The 20,992-nt window shown below is 36.4% G+C and overlaps 1 protein-coding gene across 7 annotated transcripts in view; it reads left to right on the forward strand.

Moving 5' to 3' along the window:
• Positions 1 to 20,992, forward strand: part of MRTFB (myocardin related transcription factor B) — a 253,599-nt gene that overhangs the window by 194,972 nt on the left and 37,635 nt on the right. For all 7 annotated transcript variants that reach the window (XM_027839253.1, XM_027839256.1, XM_027839252.1 and 4 more), the window contains one exon: positions 7,223 to 7,360. In XM_027839253.1, coding sequence (XP_027695054.1) covers positions 7,223 to 7,360 — 138 coding nt within the window. The remainder of the gene's footprint in view (positions 1 to 7,222; positions 7,361 to 20,992) is intronic.

A 20,992-nucleotide genomic window follows, 5' to 3' on the forward strand; every position in this document is an offset into this window, starting at 1 on the left:
CAAATCAGTGCTGTCTAAATACATTTCATAGTAATGATAATTTATAGAAAAAATCTCCATATTTTATGCAAATGTGTTTATTTAGCACATACATAAAAAATATCTAGTTGGTATTGGCGTATATACTTGCTTTCATTTATTTTATTTCTCTGGAAATTGGTAACAAAAGCAACAAAGATTAAAACTTCATTTTATTAAATATCTTCAGAGTAGATATTTTTCCTTTCAAGTTCAGATTCTCAAGATATCGTAACTAGAAAGGCACATTTGCTGGAGATCAATTATTGCTTCTTGGAAAATGTGGCACATGTTCTTCCAGTAGAAATACATGCAAATACCTGAAGTGTTTGCAGTCTTACAAAATGTTAATTAATCCAGACATTTTCTCTGCTTTCACTTCTCTTCTTACAGTTGTTTCAAGACTAAATAAAAAGATCTTTGTCATATCTGTCTAGAGCATTCCAATAGTGATTTCTAAAGGAAAATTCAGTCTTTTTTAAGCTTTTGGTTGGGTTTTTTAAAAACATGCCAATCAATTTAAATAATAATGTTCTAACATTTTCTTTAAAAGTACTGTTTAGTTTTAAAGTAATGATACTGAGAAGGATAATTGGTGAAGAAAAGAAATGATATGATCCAATAATTCAAAGAAAATTAAAGCTTTTTTGGTCTTGTCTGGTCAATGTGGAAAAGATTCTGAATTGTAAAATCATCTTCTAATTGATGGAATGCATAAAACGCATTATGAAAGTTTAAAGAGATTGGGCTTTAGTGTTTGTAGAATTTTGACTTGTCAATCCATTGTGAAAACTAAAGATTAGATAACTTTTCACCTAGAGGAGATTTATACTTTTTAAAAATTGTAATACTCATAGTTTAAAGTATTTAGATTTGGGAAGGTAACTTTCCCTACTAGGTTACTACTATCTATGATCTAAGATATCTTTGTACATTATAAAACACACAAACATTTAAAATGCAGAGATTTCTGTACAGTGTATCAATAGCCAGGGGAATAGGAAAGGCATCTTAAAAGAAATGGCACGTAATCTGAGCCTTAAAAGGAGATAGTAGTTGCAAGAGGTTGAAGTGAGCAGGGATTACATTGCAAGCATGGAAAACAGTTTTTGCAAAGTTACAGAGATTGAATATGGTATATAGGGAAAAGCAAAAAGTAGCCCAGTTTAACTGGACCATAGAGTTCATTAAGGTGAATAATGTATAATCAACCCTGGAAAAACAAGCTGGAGCATGACTATAAGGGTTTTGTTTTGTTTTGTTTTTACTAAAAGAGTAATTTGCATTCTATTCTATAGATAATGGAGCCCTGGAAGCTTATTGAGCAGAGGAGTGAGATGATCAGACCTGTGCTTTAGAGTGTAGTAGAAAGGAGAGAGATTGAATGAGGGAGACAGATTAAGAGGCTGATATAGTAGTCCAAAAGCAAGGTGACAGGGGCCTGAACTAGGATGGTTGTTTTGTGAAATGGATAAAGGTAAATGCAAGACATGTTGTGGAGGCAGAGTTGACAAAACTTGGCAACTGATTGCATATGGGGATGAATGTAACTGAAGAGTCAAGGATGTTTCTGAGATGGAGAACCTTAATGACTAGAAGAATGACCGTGCCCTTAATCCAAATAGGAAAGTTAGGAGGAAGGGTGATTTGGAGAAAACATAACGAGTTCTGATTTGGAAATGTTTGAGATACTTATAAGACATCCAGTTGACTAGTAGGAAGTTGGAGTTAAGGAATGAGAGATGAGACTGCATGTGTAAGTCTGGAAGTCATCTGCATGGTAGTGATAGATGAATTGATGGAAGCTGATGAGATCACCAAGAAACAAATTGTATATGAAGAAGAGAGGACCCAGGACAATCAATCAATAAATGTTTATCAAATAGCTACTATATACCAGGCACTGTACCAGGCAGTAGGGATATAAGACAGTTCTTGCCCTAAAGGAGCCAACTTTCTAGTAGAGACTTGGGGTATATGCATACATGGAGCAGGATATGAATGATGATGTTGCAAAAGAAGACAGGAAAAAGATAATAATAAGAGAATAAGGACAGAGTAGTATTACAAAAACCCAGGAAAGGAGAGGATTGTGAACATTGTCAGGTGCTGCAGAGAGGTTTAGAATGAGGAAGATCAAATGAGATAACATACTAAACACACTGCAAACTTTCAAGCACTATTTAAATATCAGTTATTATTAAGAGAGGTTATATGGCATAATGGAGAGAGTACTGGACTCATTTTCAAGAAGACCTGGGTTCAGATCCCACTTCCAAATACTAGTTGTGTGATCACCAGCAGATTGTTTAAATTGTGCCTTTCAGCTTCCTTATCTATAAAATGTGGGTAATAATATCTGTAGTAAAGATAGAACCAAGAAGGCAGAGTAGCAGGAAGCAGGACAAGGAACTCCCTCTCATTTCAAAAAACTCCTTCAAACAGACCTAGAAAACATATTAGATTGAATCCTGATGGGTAAATGCAAGAAAAAGACAGTGAATCATTTTTCTAGCCCATATTGGCACATGGAGACAGACTGAGAAGGGAACATGTGCTCAGGGATGACTTTCTGGGTAGGGAGCCACCCTGATCAGTGGACTGAGAATGGAGGAAGTTCAGAAGAAAGCAGTATTTTGCCTGAAACCCCCCTCCCCCCAAAAGCAGAGTGGAGTCTGTGTTCCAGTTTCTAGCCTGGACTGAATCCTTCAGAGAAATAACCAGTGCAGGAATCATAGACCTAAGGGAGCTTGCAGTTCTATAATCAGCAAAGCTTCCAGATTGGCTAATAAAGGCTGAGTCCAGCAGCATTCTACTGTTGTACAGATCATGAGTCAGCAATCAGATTTTGCCCTGAATCAGACCACTTTGGGAGAAATAAAAGCTTGCAGATCCCCAGCCTAAGCTATCCCTGAAATCGAACACTGAATACCCCAAGAAAGCAGCAACAAGACTAGAAGTGAGCAGAATCTGGCCCTTAGATCAAACTAAAGTTACCAAGAAGGCTGAAAGAATAAGCCAACAAAAAAAGAATACACCGTAAAAAGCTATTTTGTGTTAGGCCAAAAGATTCAAGAGGAGGCTCAACACCTTTTTAGAAGTATAGAACAAAGAAAAGAACAGGGTAGGTGAGGAAAATAATACAGTTGGTTATAGAGTTGGCAGCATCATGAGGGTGAAGACAGCATGATTGGTTACATTAAGAAAAGTGGGCTAACATTCATGGGGCCAACAACTGCCCTTCTCTGTCTTAGAGAAATGCTTGATTGATTTATAAGACCATCCACATCCTGAGGCCATTGATAGTGGACCAGGAATGGCAGAATCCCAGACTCCTGGGAGGAAGATAAGACTCTTTAATAGGGCAGGGATGAATGGTATATCTTGTAGAAATGTACCAGGTCAAGTCAGCTCGTAGTTCTTCAGAGATGTTACAGAGTTTTTCAGGAGCTGGAGTTATTATGAGAAGTAACAAACTATCTTTAATTCAGAGGAGTAGCTGAACTCCTGTGACTAGGAAATGTTCATTGTTTGAGTCTACCTACAAGGTTAGAGATAGTGGACCACACTCCCTGGTGTCCACCTGCATCCTTCAAGGATAGTAGAATTCTTTGGGGCAAGAATAGAATGGTGATTAGTAGAAGAACTGGATTTCTAAACTTTACTCATTATAGGCCAGCTGAATTTCTGAGCTACATTCAGAGACAAAGAACCATGACTTAGGCAGTTACAGGACAAAATCAATTAATTGTAAATAGGATCAATAAAAAATGAAACAGAATCAATTTAATTTTCTCAGTCCTCTCTGAACCCTGTCCTCATCAGTGGTCATAGAAGGAATCTAACAAGTTCTGGAAATGGTTCTGTTATGTTTTGAAGGTCTTAAGAAAAGAATGGAAAGAGAGGGGAAGAATACACTTACAGTAGAAGAAAGGGAAAGGAAGGTTAGGAGAAGTTATCTCACATGATCAGGGTTAAGTAATCAACGATACAGTGAAGGAGAAGGGAGTGAGAGAAGCAGCTGACACTTGAACCTCACTGTCATCTGAACTGGTCACGAGAAGAAAGAAGACACATGCAGTTGGGTACAGAAAATAATTTCACTCAATGGCAAAATAGAAGGGAGAATGGGGAATTAGAGGGAGGATTAATTCTAAGCAAAATAAACTCAACTAGAGATGAAAAAAATATTTGTAGCTCTTTTGGAAGTAACATTGAATGGGAATCTAAGGGAATGTCTCAGAACAAATTATGGTACATAAATGTGATGGAATGTGATTGTGCTATAAGAAATGATGAAGAGGATAGTTTCAGAGAAACCTGGGAAGACTTGTATGAACTGATGAAGGGTGAAGTGAACAGAACCAAGCAGACAATTTATATATTGACAACAAATATGGTAAAGATAAACAACTTTGAAAGAATTAGGAACTCCGATCAACACAATGACCAACACAGCGCAATAGCAGAGGACTCATGATAAAACATGCTATCCATCTCCTTATACAGAGGGGTAAAACTCAAGTGCAGAAAGAGACATATTTTTGGGGGACATAACCAATACAGAAATTTGTTTTTCTTTATTATACTACGCATTTGTAACATGGGCTTTTGTTTTTCTTTTGTTTTTCTTTCTTTTTCTTCTTTCTTTTTTTTTTTTCAGTGTGGGAGAGGAGAGATTGGGGAGGGAAAGAGGGAAAGACAGATTTTTGCTGATAGAAAAACATATAATTCAAAAGAATATCATCTGCAGTACCTACCTCCAGTTGTGATACTTAAATATAATAGTGTATATAAAGTCAGTTATTTTTACCAAATGTGTGACCTTGCATAAATCTCTTCATGTCATCTCTGGGAATTTCTTTGCATGTACTTTGTAAGCCTTCAAAAATCAAGCTTCCCTCCCTCCCCCTTGGGCTGACATGAAATAATTCTCTCTTAGTCTCCTTTGTTGAATTATCATCTACATCCTACACTATAACTGTACAATAATGCCCTGTCCTGGGCCCTCTAGCTCTTTGTATACTCTCTCTGTCTTTCAATCAGCTTCCATGGATTCCATTTTCATCTCTATGTAGATGATGCAGAGATCTATGTTTTCATCTGTGTATCTAGTTTTTCCTGAACTGTTACGCATCACTAATTGCTTATCAGACATTTCTAATTCAACACATCTAAAACAGAACTCATCATTTTCTCCTCCTAACTTCCCTGTTTCTGTCAAGGACATTCACCCAGGCTTGCATCCTCAAGAGTCATTTTCAAATCTTGACTTTCACTCACCCTTCCCCACCCACACCCTCCACATCCAGTTTTTTGCCAAATTGTCGTTTCTACCTCCATAAGATCTCTTTCATCTACCACTTTCTTTCTGTTTGCATAACCACTACCCTAGTTCACCTGAACTATTACAATAGACTCCTGCTTGAGCTTTCTGCCTCCAATCTCTTCCCTTCTTAATACATCCTCCCTACAACTGTCAAAGAGATATTCCTTAAGCATACATAAGACCATGTGACTTCCCTGGCACAAAAATCTCCAGAGTCCTTTTTACCTTTAGGATAAAATAGAAACCCCCCTGTTTGCCAATTAAAATCCTTCATAATGTGGTTTCCATCCCACTTTTGCACAGGTCTCTTCTTTCATAGAATATACTTTCCCTTACCTTTGTCTCCTAAAATCTGTAGGTTCCTTCAAAACTTACCTGAAGTACCACCACCTACATGGGACCTTTCTTTTTCTTCCTAGGTGCTAGTTTGTCACATGCCCTGAAATTTCCTTGTATCTACTTTAAATATATTTTGTATTTATATTTACATGTGTATGTATATATGGGCAGCTAAGTGATGCAGTGAGTAGAATGCCCAATCTGGAGTAAGAAAGACTCATCTTTCTGAGTTCAAATCCAGCTTCATACATTTACTAGCTGTGTGACTCTGGCCAAGTTACTTAATCCTGTCTGCCTCAGTTTCCTCATCTGTAAAATGAACTGGAGAAGGAAATGTCAAACCACTCCAGTATCTTCACCAAGAATAGCCTAAATGGGGCCATCAAGAGTCAGACACGACTGAACAACAACAAATTTAGGGACTGCAAGTAGCAATCATGACTAAAGTTCCTTGAAATGGCTTTATTTTATATAATACACATGTTGTTTCCTCCAGTAGAATATTTTGTCTTTGTATTTGCTTTAAATAAGTAGGTACTGTCTGTTGGTTATGCCATATTAATTTGTCTTTCAGTTATTAGTGGGAAAGGTGTTAGCAGCCAGGATTTACACAAGAGTTCAGTACCCAGAAAACTGATGGATGTTATCTTAACTGATTAATATAGGGCTGGACACAGGTCAAAATTTTGGCAACCTCATATTAATAATAATAGTGATATTATTCTCTCAACAATAATTTTTTTATGTGTAGCTCATATTTGTATGTATACAAAGACTTGTCAGTTGTAAATGAGTTTTTTTCTTAATTTGAATTCCATGTACATTATGTCTAAAATAAAATTTACATTAGAATTAACTATTCTTTCACTTATCCAGCAAATATTTAATGAGCTACTAGTTACTCTGCCCAGGGCATTGAAGGAGATACAAAGATACATTAAACATGATGCCTTTTCTCAAGAGCTTACAATCTTGTAGGCGCTGAAGTGGGAATACAAAGATGAATGGCATGATTTCTATCCTGCATCAGTTCACATTTAATTTTGGTTATTTTAATAATAATACAACAGCTAGCATTTACATAGCACTTTAAGGTTTGCAAAGTACTTTATAAATATGATCTCATTTTATTTTTACCTGTAAGGCAAGAAGACAACTGTTTTTAAAACAACTATTTCTACAGTATGGATTCTTTTTTTTTTTTGATAAATTGCAGGGTCTCGACACTAGAAAGAAAAAATGTGTTTCTAAAAGCATATTTGATTTGTTCAGTGTGATATTATTTAGAATTAATTTTTCCACATAAGTGAAATAAAGGTTTCTTTAAGGAACTGAGAATATGTAAACAAAGTATATAATCCTACCTTTCTAGTTGCACAACATATTACTACTATATTTTTCTTTTCTTTCTTCATTTCCTTTTACAAGACTCAAAAAAGATAAAATCATTTGCTTATTTATATTTCCTGTAACTTCATGTGTTCCAAGTTAGAGAAACAGAATTTTCATCTTTCCCCTTCCTATCTTTTTTGCCAGTATACTTCACTATCCACAGCAGTTCCTGAATTCTTGAAAACTCCTCAAGCTGCTGATCATCCTACATCACGCCCTACAGCTCCTGTGCTCTCTACGAGCACTGTGTCTTCAGCAAAGCCTGGGCCAGCACTGGTAAAGGTAAGTACCCTATGTACATACTTATTAGATTAAAACTGTTTTCTCAGGTTCCCTTGAATTGAAGTATCATAGTGTCATTTGTGGCACCCAAACTGCACAATGTATTTTCAACCTGTAGCCTTGAGAAATGTCTACAGTAACACAGAGTGTGGGTGGACTTGTTTGAATTGTTATCATTAATGATGTAGGAAGTATCATTATCAGCAAACATTGTCTTATAATTATTGGAAAACTTCCAAAAAATTGGTTTAAAGAAAACTTAACAAAGCTATGCAAAAATGTCCCAGGAACTGTAGGACAAGCAATCATCAATCCTTTTTCTCCTGCCTCTGAAGAAAGCTAGAAAAAAAGTTAGCAGATAAAGTTTCAGTGTGACATTTTCTGTGTTTTATGGATTTCACAAAAAGATGCTGACTTTAATAGTTAACATGTGTTTTGGAGTTTGTACTTGAGATCATTACTTAATGTTATCCCAGATGTATTATATGACAGATTCAATGTTTAGTGAACAAAATACAGTTTGTTGTTCTCAATTATGAAATAGAGGTTGACTAGCGAAGCTTGGTCTGTCTGTACTGTTCTTTTAGATAAGCATGAGATTTGTGGCACTGTTCCCACATTTTATGTGGTGAGAATAATTCATTTTTAATGATGCCTCAGAAAGATGATTTTTTTTAATCATACATAATTTTTAAATGATGTTTATTCACTGATATTAATACAGCCATTTTATCTGAGAAGAAAATGAAAGGGGAAATTGTTTCAAATATAGTCTTTATTTAAAGTGTTGTCATGTGGAAGATTAGACTTATTCCGAATAGTACATCATGGCAGTGAGAAGACCGAAGGGTGAAAGTTACATAAGGGAGAGTTGGGCTCTTTATAAGGAGGAACTTCCTCATAATAAGAATTGGGCAAAAGTAGATTGTAAGGAGAATAAATTCTACCACTGTAGATCTTCAAGTGTGGGCTAGATGACCACTTTCTAAAAGCATATTTTTCTTTTATTCTAGCTTATTTTAAAATTCTGGTTTTCCCTACAACTATTATATTATAGACTTGAGGCATTTTGAAGGTCATTCCTTTTTCAAAGGTCGTTCTTAATTCAACTGGTCTAATCCCTTTAAAGACAGAGAAACTAAGGGGTAGAAAAGTTAAATGACTTTTCCAAGGCCACAGCCAGAATCAATGCCAAATCTGGGACTAAAACTGAGATTTACTACTTGTGTGTTTTATCTGATAAGTACTGCATCTGCTTTTACAGCATTCCTGTTACAAATTTTCAAGTCAAGGATAATTTGATATTAGATCCTTGTCTCTGTTCTTCCACATTGCAAAACATCTCCGTCTTTACCTCTCCCCTCCTGCTTCCTTCCTGTCCAGGGAAAAATACCACAGTCAAAAGGAGAGCTAAATCGACATCTACATCATACTTAATCCTGTCCCCTACCCTCCTTGTTTCCATCAATTGTCTCTTTCTTACTTGCATATTCAATCTTTCTCTGTCTAGTAAATCCTTCCCCTCTCCTGTAAACATGCTTAGAATTTCTCTTATCCTTTAAAGGGCATGGGTGGGGTTTGGGCTCAGAGGCAGGCGCTTTCCTGGATTCTGTTTCTCCACATTTGAGTTACACTGTCGTATCCTCTTATTGCCAAACTTCTGTTAAAAGTAGTTTTTACCTATCTGTTACTTCCCCGTTCCCACCACTCCACTGTAATTGTTCTAATAAACAATCATTAATAACCTCCTGATTGTAAAATCAAAAGCCTTTTAAATAGATTTTCCTTTACCTTTCATTAAATACTACTGATCACTCTTTTATGACCTCCTCCATAAGCTTCTCTAAAATTGTACTCTCCTGAATCTTATTTATATTTAGGACACTGAAAGAAAGATCTCCTAAACCTTTTCTTTTTACCCCTTTTCTCTCTACTAGTTCCCTTGGAAAATTCATCTACAGCTTCAGCTATTACCTATTTGCAGAGTATTCATAAAACTGTTTCTACAACTCTGTTGTTGTTGAGTCATTTCAGTTGTGTCCGACTCTCCATGACCCTATTTGGGGTTTTTGTGGGAAAGATGCTGGAGTGGTTTGCCATTTTCTTCTCCAGTTCATTTTACAGATAAGAAACTGAAGCATAGAGTTAAGTGACTTGCCCAGAGTCACATGCTTAGTAAGTGTCTGAGACCAGAGGTCAAATTTGAACCCAGGCTCTCCTGACTCCATGGCTAGTGCTCTATCTGCTGTGCAGCCTAGCTGCCCACTCTTTCAAAGGCTACAGAACCACCTTTGTAGCAGTCTACTGAATCTCAACTTTGATATCTCACTGGTACCTGCAACTGACTACACCCAAAACCAAACTCTCCTTTTCCACAAAATCTGTTCCTCTTTCTTCCTTTTCTCTGTAATGGCATTACTATTTTTCCAATCACCCATACTTTAAACCTGAGTCATCTTTGACCCCTTTTTTTTGCTTACCCACTGTCCAATCAAGTACCAAATTCTTTTGATCCTGCCTATCTGGTTTCTATCCCCTCTTCTCTATTCCCACTGTTATCAAAGTAGTTTGGGCTCACAGTGGCCGTGTCATCAGTCTCTCCAACCTCAGTCTCTGAAGTGTAGTGGGTTCTGCTCCCCTCTGGAGTTTCAAGCCTGTGATTTCATTGAGTAGAATTTGGAAGACTCTCCACAGATAATGAAACTTTCAGTAGCCTCAAGACTACCAAAACATCACCTAGTTTGCATCTAGTCACATAGACTCCAGAACCACATCCAGAAACATTTGGAGCCTCTGCCACAATTCCCTATGTCAGTTCAAACCTGTCTCTCAGTCCCATTGTACTCTTATCATAAACTTGTCCCCATTTCCCAGGGCCTGAGCACTGTCATAAGTAGTGATTTAATATTGACCACAATGACTAACTCCCTCCCTTCTTTTGAATCTCCCATTGTGGTAAAGTCTACCCATCAGTTCACACAAAAAAACTTGCCACCATTCCTTCTCCAACTTCGTCATATCACAGAACTTCAGAGTTGGGTCTTTGTTGAACATCGAGGCCAACCAATATCTGAAAAAGAATATCTGCAATATACTAGACAAGTGGTCATCCAGCCTTTGCAAAGCACTTTTATATATACTATCTCATTTTATCCTCCCAACAGACCTGCGGGGCAAGTGCTACTATTATTCCCATTTTACAAAAGAAACCAATTGAGACAATGGTTAATAACTTATCCAGGATCAAAATTATAAATATCTAAGATAGTATTTAAACTCATTTTCTGACTCCCAATTCTGGTCCTTTATCCACTATATCACCTCGCAGTCAGGTGTAAGACTATTTTTATATTTTTATCCCTGTTGTCTTTCATCTTAGTCACTTTAACTCAGTGTTCTGGCCTGTCAAAATCTTATCAATCTGCCATCTCCCTCCAAGCTTCATAGTTTCTGAAAGTTTGTTAAGATTGTTGTTATGTTTCTATTCAGGTTACAGATAAAAGTTTTGAACAGCATAAGGCCAAACACAGATTGCCTTTTTTTATTATGAATTTGACAAACATGAAATTGTCCACATACAAAGAATAAAAAATGGATTATATGAAACAGTGAATCTCTATTACATACAGCTTGTTTTTTCAAGTATATGTTAAATTTAACATGATAGTACCAGTATTGCCCTACATGTCTGTCTCCTGAACTTCCTTCTGCTTTCTTTTAACCTTAATTGGTCATTGATAATTCTTTTTTTTTCTTTTTAGCAGCACTTATCACTACTTATTTCTCCCCACATCATTCTCTCCCCTTCCCCCAAAAGTTCCCTGCCTTGTAATAAATAAGTCAGAAGGTTAGGGTTACAGTCAAGTTTATTTCTTCTGTATGTGTCTTTTTAAAATCTTAATTTGTTGGTTAGTATCCATATCATTTCTTTAGACTTAGCCTTTTTTTTCCTCATAGAAATTGTTTCTGTTTTTGTATTCAGAATTTCATTCTGGGGAGTTTCTCTTACCATCATGACAATGTGTGCTGCTTAGCTACGGCAAAATTTTGTTTTATCAACTATTGCTCATTCACTCAGAACATAACCTTCTTTTTGAACCATACCTTTTATTGTCACTATCCCAATATTTCCCCTCACTAATAGAACCTCTTCTTATCTGCCTAACTGCAAAAACTGTCAGATTTGCGATAGTGTGACACTGATACCTGGAGAGTATTGAAAGTAGAAGAATAAGATGTGTCTTTCAACAAAGTACCTCTAGTTCAAGCATTTTTCAGAAACTAAATTAAAAAATCAGACCTTTTTGAGTCATCCAGGTTGTTAATTAGCCCGGGGGCCTTCTGACTAGAATGTCTTTACTCTGGCGCACCCAATTGTTTCATTGGTTCTTGCTGGTAAAATAACAATAGAGTCACCAGCTTTGCAGTCATTCCAGAAAAAGTTTGTACTCCAAGAAAGACTGGACTCTCCAAGCACAGTATAGTCAATTACAATACTTGATTGAATAGAAGAGCTATAAAATAAAGAATCATACCTAGTAAACTGCTTGGAAATACCTTGCCTAAATCCCCAAGGCCAAGGCATTGAGCCAAACAGGTATTAATAGAAGCAGGATCAGAAGCAACAGAGATTTGAGCAAACAAAGCTTCCTACTCTTGAGTTTGTTCCATCTATCCTATCTGTTTCAACTCTTCTTAATTTCTGATTCTAAACTATGGCTTTTATTTCTGTGTTTTGGATTAACCTTGGAATTTTTTTAATTACTCTGATACCTTCTAGGTTATCAATTTTAATTACCCCATTCACACCTTAGCTTCAGTGATTCAAATTATACTCATTTACTTTGCATGGGGGTACTAAGTGAATTTATGAACATTTAAAAAATGCTATGTCAATCTCACTTTTAGATAAAAGTTTTGAGGGAAATTATTGATAATAGATGGTTATTAGGTTTGTTTTCATAAGGAAAATGGTTAAAACAAGGACAGTGGAAATTGATTTTTTGTTCTCTGTAATATCTAAGTGCTTCTAAATTCCTCTTATCAGTTATGTTTTGTGAAATAATGCCATGTGAATTCAAAACAGTGGTATTCAGGAATTAGTCTTAAGACAGTTGTTGGAAGGATAATGTTTGGCCAAGTTATTTATTTTCCTCGGAGAAAAAAAAAACTTTGAGGGCAGCTAGGTGACACAGTGGATAGAGCAACTAGCCCTGGAGTCAGGAGGACCTGAGTTCAAATTTGGCCTCAAACACATAACACTTACTAGCTGTGTGACCCTGGGCAAGTCACTTAACCCCACTGCCTAACTAAAAGAAAAAAAAACAGTCATAAATTTGCCATAGGGCAGCTAGTTAGCGCAGTGATAGAGCACCAGGCCTGGAGTCTGGAAGACCTGAGTTCAAATTCAGGCTCAGACACTTACTAGCTGTGTGACCCTGCTTAAGTCATTTAACCATGTTTGCCTCAGTTTACTCATCTGTAAAATGAACTGGAGGAGGAAATGGCAGACCACTCCAGTATCTTTACCAAGAAAACCCTAGATGGGGTCACTAAGAGTTGGACATGAACAAATTTATCATGGACTAAGAGAACAGAGAATATATAACTTGAATTATTTGTTTCATTTAAAAGAACCAACATATGAAGGAGTCAGAGAGGAATGTGAATTGTTTCCCAAATAATTATATGATTAAGAATTGTAAAAAGTTGTTTTCAGATTCATATGTATTGAATTTTTATATATGAATTACTAATTTTTTCTCTAAAAAAGTGGGAATTTGAAAGTCATAATTTATTTGAATTATCTTATATTTGGTGTGTATATTTATAAGATAATATTTATTCATAGAAATACATTATTGTTAGAAATAGATGACAGTGAACTTAAAAGTATAGTATTCATTTACTTAAATACATGCTGAGAGGCTCTGTTACAAATAATGGAAAAAGTTGACAAAATACACTTTAGTGGGTTCTATTAATTCTATTAGTGAAGTGCCTTCTTCTTTATATGTTCTAACATTTTGCTATTCCTTTATAAAGTTTCACTATCTACTTTATAGAGACTGAAACCCAGAATCTAGTGTAGCATAGGGTAAAGAGCATTAAAATATGGAGGTACTGGAATGCAAATAAGAAAAAATTCATCAGATAGGGCCTAGAATGGTTCAGCAAATTTAATCAGTCTTCATGGGAAACATATCAGCCCCAAAGATAGATGTTCAAGCTATAATGGAAGAAAAATTGTTCAAAAGAAAAAGACTCTGGAAACTCATATTAACAAGGGCATGAAAGGTGATCAGAAGATAATATTCCATGATGAAGGTCATCAGGAACCTGGACTTGAGCCAGGAGATATAATTGTTTTGGATCAAAAGGACATTGCTATATTAACACAACAAAGTGAGTATCTTTTCATGTGTATGGATAACCAGTTGGTTGAAGCACTGTGCAGCTTTCAGAAACCAATATCAAACCTTGACAGTAGAACTATAGTCATTACTCTCATTCTGTTCAGAATGTTAAACATGGAGATTTAAAATGTGTACTGAATGAAGGCATCGTTAATTATTTCTTTATGGTAAAGAAGCCCCCAAGCATTTTTTTCATGACTTGTACTTTTCTGTTTTAATGTGTATATGCTATGGTTTAGACTAAGGTTTGATTCTTGATTGACTAAATGTACAGAAGCATTTGTAATTGCTAAGCTCTAAAGTTAAAATTCTGTACTGAATTTACCATCAAAAAACTTTAATTAAAAAAAAAGGGAAAAGAAAGAAAGAAACAGGGTGGTATAATGGATATGGAGTCAGGAAGACCTGAGTCCAAATCTTGCCTCTGACCTATAATGGCAATATGATCCTGGACAAGTCAGATAACCTGTCTGCCTTGGTTTCCTCAGCTTTAAAATAAAGTTGGAATAAATGGCCTCTGAGGTGAGGTCCCTTTCATCTCTAAATCTATGATCCTATTAGCCTACAATCTTAAGAAAAGAAGGTGTGCATAACACACATTAGCATAATGTAAATGGTTAAAAATTAGCATAATGGTAAAGATATGGTCAAAGTAAAGAAAAGAATGGGATGAAGTATAGTTGGACAGTGTGGGGCCAAGCTAGATATAGTAAGCTATATCACCATAGACTGACTCACTAGTCAGAACAGCATGGTCCCACAGAGGTAATTCCAAAGCTAAGTGGATTAAGTGACCCAAGATAGTCTGAGGAGGCAAGGGCACCAACTTTCCTTCTAGTTATCCAGGTTCACTCCCATCACCCCTCTTCATATCTCATTTAGACCATTTCAGTATCCTTTTGATTGGTCTTTCTTCCTCAAGTCTCAGCCATCTTCCCCTCTCCAATCCATCTTTCACACAGCTGCCAATGTGACTTTCCTAAAGCATAAGTCTGACCATGTCATGTCCCTTCTCAGTAAAAGCTAGTGGCTCCCCATTACCTCTGGGATCAGATACAAACTCCTGTTTGCTGTCTCCCAGGCTTGAAACTCCTTCCTCACCTCCACATATTAGAATCTCTAGTTTCCTTCAAAACCTAGCTCAAGCACCACCTTCTACATGAGACCTTTCCTGATCTTGCCCTCTCCCCAATAAAATTAAATTGTATTCATGTATTCTTTTTGCCTATATATATTTAATATATTTAATACCTTAAAACTACACTAACATTTTTAGGACATCCTGTATTTATAGATGTTATTTCCTCTGATAGCTCTTTGAGTACAAGGACTATCATTTTTTTGTTTTATATCATAGTGCCTGGCACATAACTGACATTTAATGATGGTGGTTGATGGATTTTTCTTTCTTGACTTTGCACCCATTCATTCAAGTCTTCCTATGTTTCTCTGAATTCCTTATATTCATCATTTCCTACACAATAATATTCCACTACACTCAGATGCTACAGTTTTTTTCCAGCCCATTTTGTTTCTATTTTTGTTAGTAGTGTTGCTTTTAAAAAGTTGATATCTAATTATTTCACAATTTAAATAATACTTCCACAGTTCTGTGTGCTGCAGAAATGAAAACCGGTGAGGCAGAAATTAATGCAGGATGTTTCAAAGCAACAAGATGAGAAACTGTTCATTGGGAAAAAAAATCTTTGCATAAAATCTGATATCCAAGTTATGTAGTGAATCTAGACCAACATAGGCTGCATGTGTATAAGAAGGCTGGTTATGGGGTCAGAAAAACTGCCCGGGTTAAATTTGTCCCACCTCTAACACATGCTGGGTCAAAACACATGGCTTTGTGATCCTGAGCAAGTCATTTAATTTCTCAATGCTACAGGCACCTCCCTAAGATTTTAATTCACAGTGTGTGCCAATCTGCATTAGTAAAGATAAGACACTCCTCACTGAGAGTTTCCTATACCAATGAAACCACATTTGGTCTAAAAAAGTTCAAGATCAAGAATAACATTCTGTAATAGATAAGCAGTTAAAGGTTATTTTCCAAAATATCATTTGATATTATTTAGACTATCCAAAAGGATAGCTTTCAAAAGAACTATAAGCCATATAAAAACATGTTCCAAATCACTAATAATAAAAGAATGTAAAAACAACTCTGAGGTTTTACTTCATGCCTCTCAAATTGGCAAAAATGTCAGAAAATGGAATAAGTGTTGGAAGTTCAGAAGGAAAACAGATACATATAAGTTACTGATGGAAAGCAGTTTGTCATTATGTGAGAAAAATGATTAAATTGTTCTAGCCTTTGACCTAGAGAAGAATTTACTCGGGAATATACCTGAAGGAGAACAAAGACATGTGTGTACATGTATGTGGATATAGTAATATCGATATCTATAGATACCTGTATCTCTAGAGATACCGATATATAGATACACATGCATATATTCCTACATAGAAAAATACATGCATGTACACACCTTTGTTTTATGTACACACACACACTAACATGTAGTAGTATTTTTTGTGGTAGCAAAGAACTAGAAACAAAATTGGTGCCCATTGATTAGGCAATAGCTGAATAAATTCTGGCAAATTAATATAATATTGTTATGGAATATTTCTATGCTTTAAGAAACAATGAGCATGAGGAATTCAGAGAAGTGTAAGAAGATTTGTATAAACTGAAAACAGACCCAGGAAGACTGTATGTATGATACAATATAGGTGTGTAAGTGATGTAAAAGCTAAGAACAATTAAACTGAGTGCTATGACTGATCAATCTTGGCATAAGAAAATGCTCATCCCACCTTTCATTAGATAGTGGAGGGCTGTGGATGCAGAATGTTTTACATGCTGTCAGACTTGGTGCTGTGTGGATTGGTTAATTATTTTTCTTTGCCATGTGTTGAGGCTTACTGAGGGAAGGGGTGCTGTATATCTGGAAAATACTATAACATAAAAACAAAAGGCATCAATAAAACAACAAAAAAGGAAAGTAATGAATCAGTTCTACCATACTATTTTTGTAATAAGTATCATGTAAAACTTTCATGTATATGATCTTATTTGATCCTCAAAACAACCTGTGAAATAGGTAGTACATGTTTTATTATCCTCATTTTCCAGATGAGACAACTCAGGTTTGAAGAGGTTGTGACTACTTTGAGGTTACACATTTCATAGTTCACAATAATGATACTAGAAACCAAACCTACTATCCTTTATCCTTTCTACTATACCATCCTGGCTTTCTAGCTATACTGGAGATAGTATGATTAGAGTAAGCCAAGAGATTCCAGAAAGACCAGAGTGTCTTAAATTATAAACACTATTTCCTATCAATAAAATAAAAAATAGACTTGGGAAGTTTACATGTTTGTCCAGTATTTTTATGGTTATCCCCAGAAATGCTCAGCTGATTAACTGACATAATAAATACTTTATCATTTTTCCTCTAAATAGATTCTTTTTTAAACAAAACTATTAACAATTGAAATAAAGCTGTTCTTGTCAAGGTCTAACATTATTATTACATAGCTAGGATGACTTCATGAATAAAGTTGCATTGGATATTATAAGGTACCATCATTGCCTACTAATTTAGTAGTTTTAGACAATTATCTTTCTTTCTCTACTGATATAATACTGATGGGGCAGCTAGGTAGCAGATAAAGAACCAGACCTAGAATCAAGAAGACTCATCTTCCTGAGGTCAAATCTGGCCTCAGACACTTATTAGCTGTGTGATCCTGGGCAAGTCATTTAACCCTGTTTGCAACAGTTTTCTCATCTGTAAAATGAGCTGGTAAAGGAAATGGCAAACCACTCCAGTATCTTTGCCAAGAAAACCTCAGATGGAGTCACAGAGAGTCAGGCATGACTGAAATGACTGAACAAACACAATAAGGATAATAATCAGGTCATGCACTGGGTGTTTGAGGGTGCTTGAGAATAAATTCCACACTGCCTCTAGAGTTCACAGAGTTTTCAGACAATGGCATAATTCATCCTACAGAAATCTCAATGAAGACAAATAGTTCACATTCCTAAAGAGAGACTATGAGGTACACTTAAAGAGCATCCCTCAATTTTAAAAGTCCCTTTTGGTATATTAAGAGAACTAATGTTCCTCCAAAAGCAGAGCAATTTACTCTCCTTAGCAGTAGTCTTACATAACAAACAGCTTATTTAATTGGTAAAGGGATTAGAAAGATCTTAAAAGGCAGCCTAGAAAAGAGTTTGCTTGATTGCAATTCTGCATTCTTGACCAGGTATGCCTTTGTCATATACTTGAAAGGAAATTCCCCTTGTATAGGACATACAGATTCTAATCAATATAGGAAAAAGATAGCGAAAATAAGCATTTGAACAAGCATGGCAAAATGAAAACTATGTGGATAAGAACTTAAAGGACTAAGAAAGCAAAGAATACCTTCACATTAAAGACGATTGGTTTGAGGGTAAAGTATCTGCCAGCAGCACAAAAATTAAGAGAAACGAAATTGCAGTGACAGTCAGAACCTGGGTTTAGGAATAAGCATCGATATAGGTGCAACATATATGGAAGTTGGAGAGGGAAGAAATGAAAGATAGGTTTTAATATTACATTTTGATAACTGCCATTACATTTTTTTTTAAGGCAATAGGGGTTAAGTGACTTGCCCAGGGTCACACAGCTAATAAGTCTGAGGCCAAATCTGAACTCAGGTCCTCCTGACTTCAGGGCTGGTGCTCTATCCACTGCGTCACCTACCTGCCCGACATTACATTTTGTTAATGCCAGAGTATTCTGTTCTCCATGGCACATGGACATTTATTTTGTGATAAGTCAAGGTACATGTGTTACAGGAAAAGCTCAAAGCATCTAGGAAACAATAACAAATGAGAAATCTAATTTTGAAATAGGGATAGGAGGTCACCATTTTAAAAACCTTGCATGGTTAATACAAATGTCTTGTTCTGATTTTAATGGCACTTCCATTTTGTATAACTTAAAAGAAAGTTCAAATGGGTGAGAAGAGGCAGTCAAGATGATAAAGTGATAGGAAGCAATTCAGTGAATTCCTCCCCACCTCATCCTCCCCGTTGTAGAAAATGTACCAGACCACGTCCTGTTGGAGAAATACAAGTAAAGTGTCATTGAGTCCTTTGTCCAGCTGTGCTCAGGATAGGGAAACAAACAAGGAGGCCTGTGGACACCAGAGACAGGGTTGGAAGAGGAGTACTCTGAATGCAGAGCATTCCAGCGTGAAGAGCCCAGACCCTCACCAGGGATCCTGCGACAGACAGGTGCTAACTGTCGGCTTTGGTGCCCTCTATGCAGTCGCTGCTCATAGAGGCAGGGTGGAGTGAGAAGGGGACCTGCACTGGCAGTGATGTTCCAGGATAAGGCGGCCACAGACGATATACTGAAAAAGTGGTGATTTAGAAGCCAGCAGCAGTGGTGTGGCTCAGACCCCAGGAGCAGTGCAAAGTTTCATTTCTAAAGGCTAACCTAACCTGCCAAAGAATAACCAGGGAAGGAATCCCAGAACAAAGGAGAGCCTACAATTCTACCATTCTCTGCCAACAGCTTTCCAGCTGGCTGGGAGGAATGAAGTCCAACAGCGTTCTACTCTTACTCAGACCCAAAACCAGGTCAGGAGTTTGCAGAGTTCAGATCACGAGAGGAGCAATCAGACTTTGCTCTGGATCAGACCACTTTGAGAACACTGAAAGCTTACAGGTCTCCAGTCTGAGCTGTCCCTCAAATGAGCTCTTATGATGGCAAAAATACTTGAAATACAAATCTAGAAGAAGAAAATTACTCCCAAACATCTACAAGCAGTGCCTGAGAGAAAAACATAGCTTGGGCACAAACTAAACTAGAATTCCTGAAACAGATGAGTTAATAAAAAAGGAATAAAACATTTTTTTATCAATGGAATTGAGAATTAGAGGGGAAAGAATTGAAAAGGAAGTTAATACCTTGTCAAGCAAGAGGTACAAAGCCTTGCCCAAACAGCCAAACTTCCTGAAAATTCAAATGAGCTAAATAGAAGCCAATGACTCTGTGAGGCAACAAGAAATATTAAGTCAAAAGGCTCAAAAGAAAAGAAGACAATGTAAGGTATTTCATAGCAAAATAAAAAATAATGCAGAAAACCAAGAGGAGAAAAAATTGAACTGTCTAAACACTATGACCAAAAACAAACAAACAAACAAACAAAAAACCTAAACATCACATTTCAAGGAATCTTAAAAGGTAACTGCAGACAGGCAGCTAGGTGGTGCAGTGGACTCCAGCCTTGGAGTCAGGAGGACCTGAATTCAAATGTGGCCTCAGGCACTTGACACTTACTAGCTGTTTGACCCTGGGCAAGTCACTTAACCCCGACTGCCTCACCAAAAAGTGCAAAATAAAATAAAATAAAATGAAATTGCCTAGAACTCTTATAACCAGAAGGCAGAGTTGAAATAGAGTCTACCAATCACCTGAAAGAAACCCCAAAATGAAAACTCCATGAACATCACAGCCAAAATTCAGAACTTCCAGGTCAGATCACATTGTAAGCAGCCAGGAAGAAAAAATTCAAATACCAAGAAGCTCCAATTGGGATCATACATTATTTAGTAGCCACCACTATAAAAGGAGCATAGAATTTGGAATATGATATTCCAAAAGGCTAAGGTTATAAGCTTGTAGGGAAGAATAACTTAGCAAAAATTAATAAAATAATGTTACCGGGTATTTCATGAAATAGAGAACTTCTAAGCATGTCTAATAAAAACCAGAGCCTCAGAGAAACTCTGAAATACAAGCACAGAAGTAAAGAGAAATATAAAAAGGTAAACCTGAGTGAACAATGATAAAGAACTAAATAAAGATAAACTGTTTACATTCAAATTTGAGGAGAAGACATGTGCCCCCTGGGATCCTATAATTTTCATAGAGGGAGTCCAGTTAAACAAGGCCTGGGAATAGCTGTTATGTCTTGATGATCTTAAGAAAAGAATGGAAAGAGAATGAAGAGGAATATGTTGCAATAAAGGGAAAAGAAAGGGGAAATTCACTCACATAACAAAGGTGCACAAGTAGACATCTGTACAAACATGTAGGAGGTGAAGGGGTGGAGCATCTGATGCTTGAAACTTGCTCTCATCTGGACTGGTCAAAAGGGGGACAAATACACACAGTTGTGTACAAAAATACAT

This window comes from Vombatus ursinus, unplaced genomic scaffold, assembly GCF_900497805.2.
Source record: "Vombatus ursinus unplaced genomic scaffold, bare-nosed wombat genome assembly UNPS02014832.1, whole genome shotgun sequence".
NCBI lineage: Eukaryota > Metazoa > Chordata > Mammalia > Diprotodontia > Vombatidae > Vombatus > Vombatus ursinus.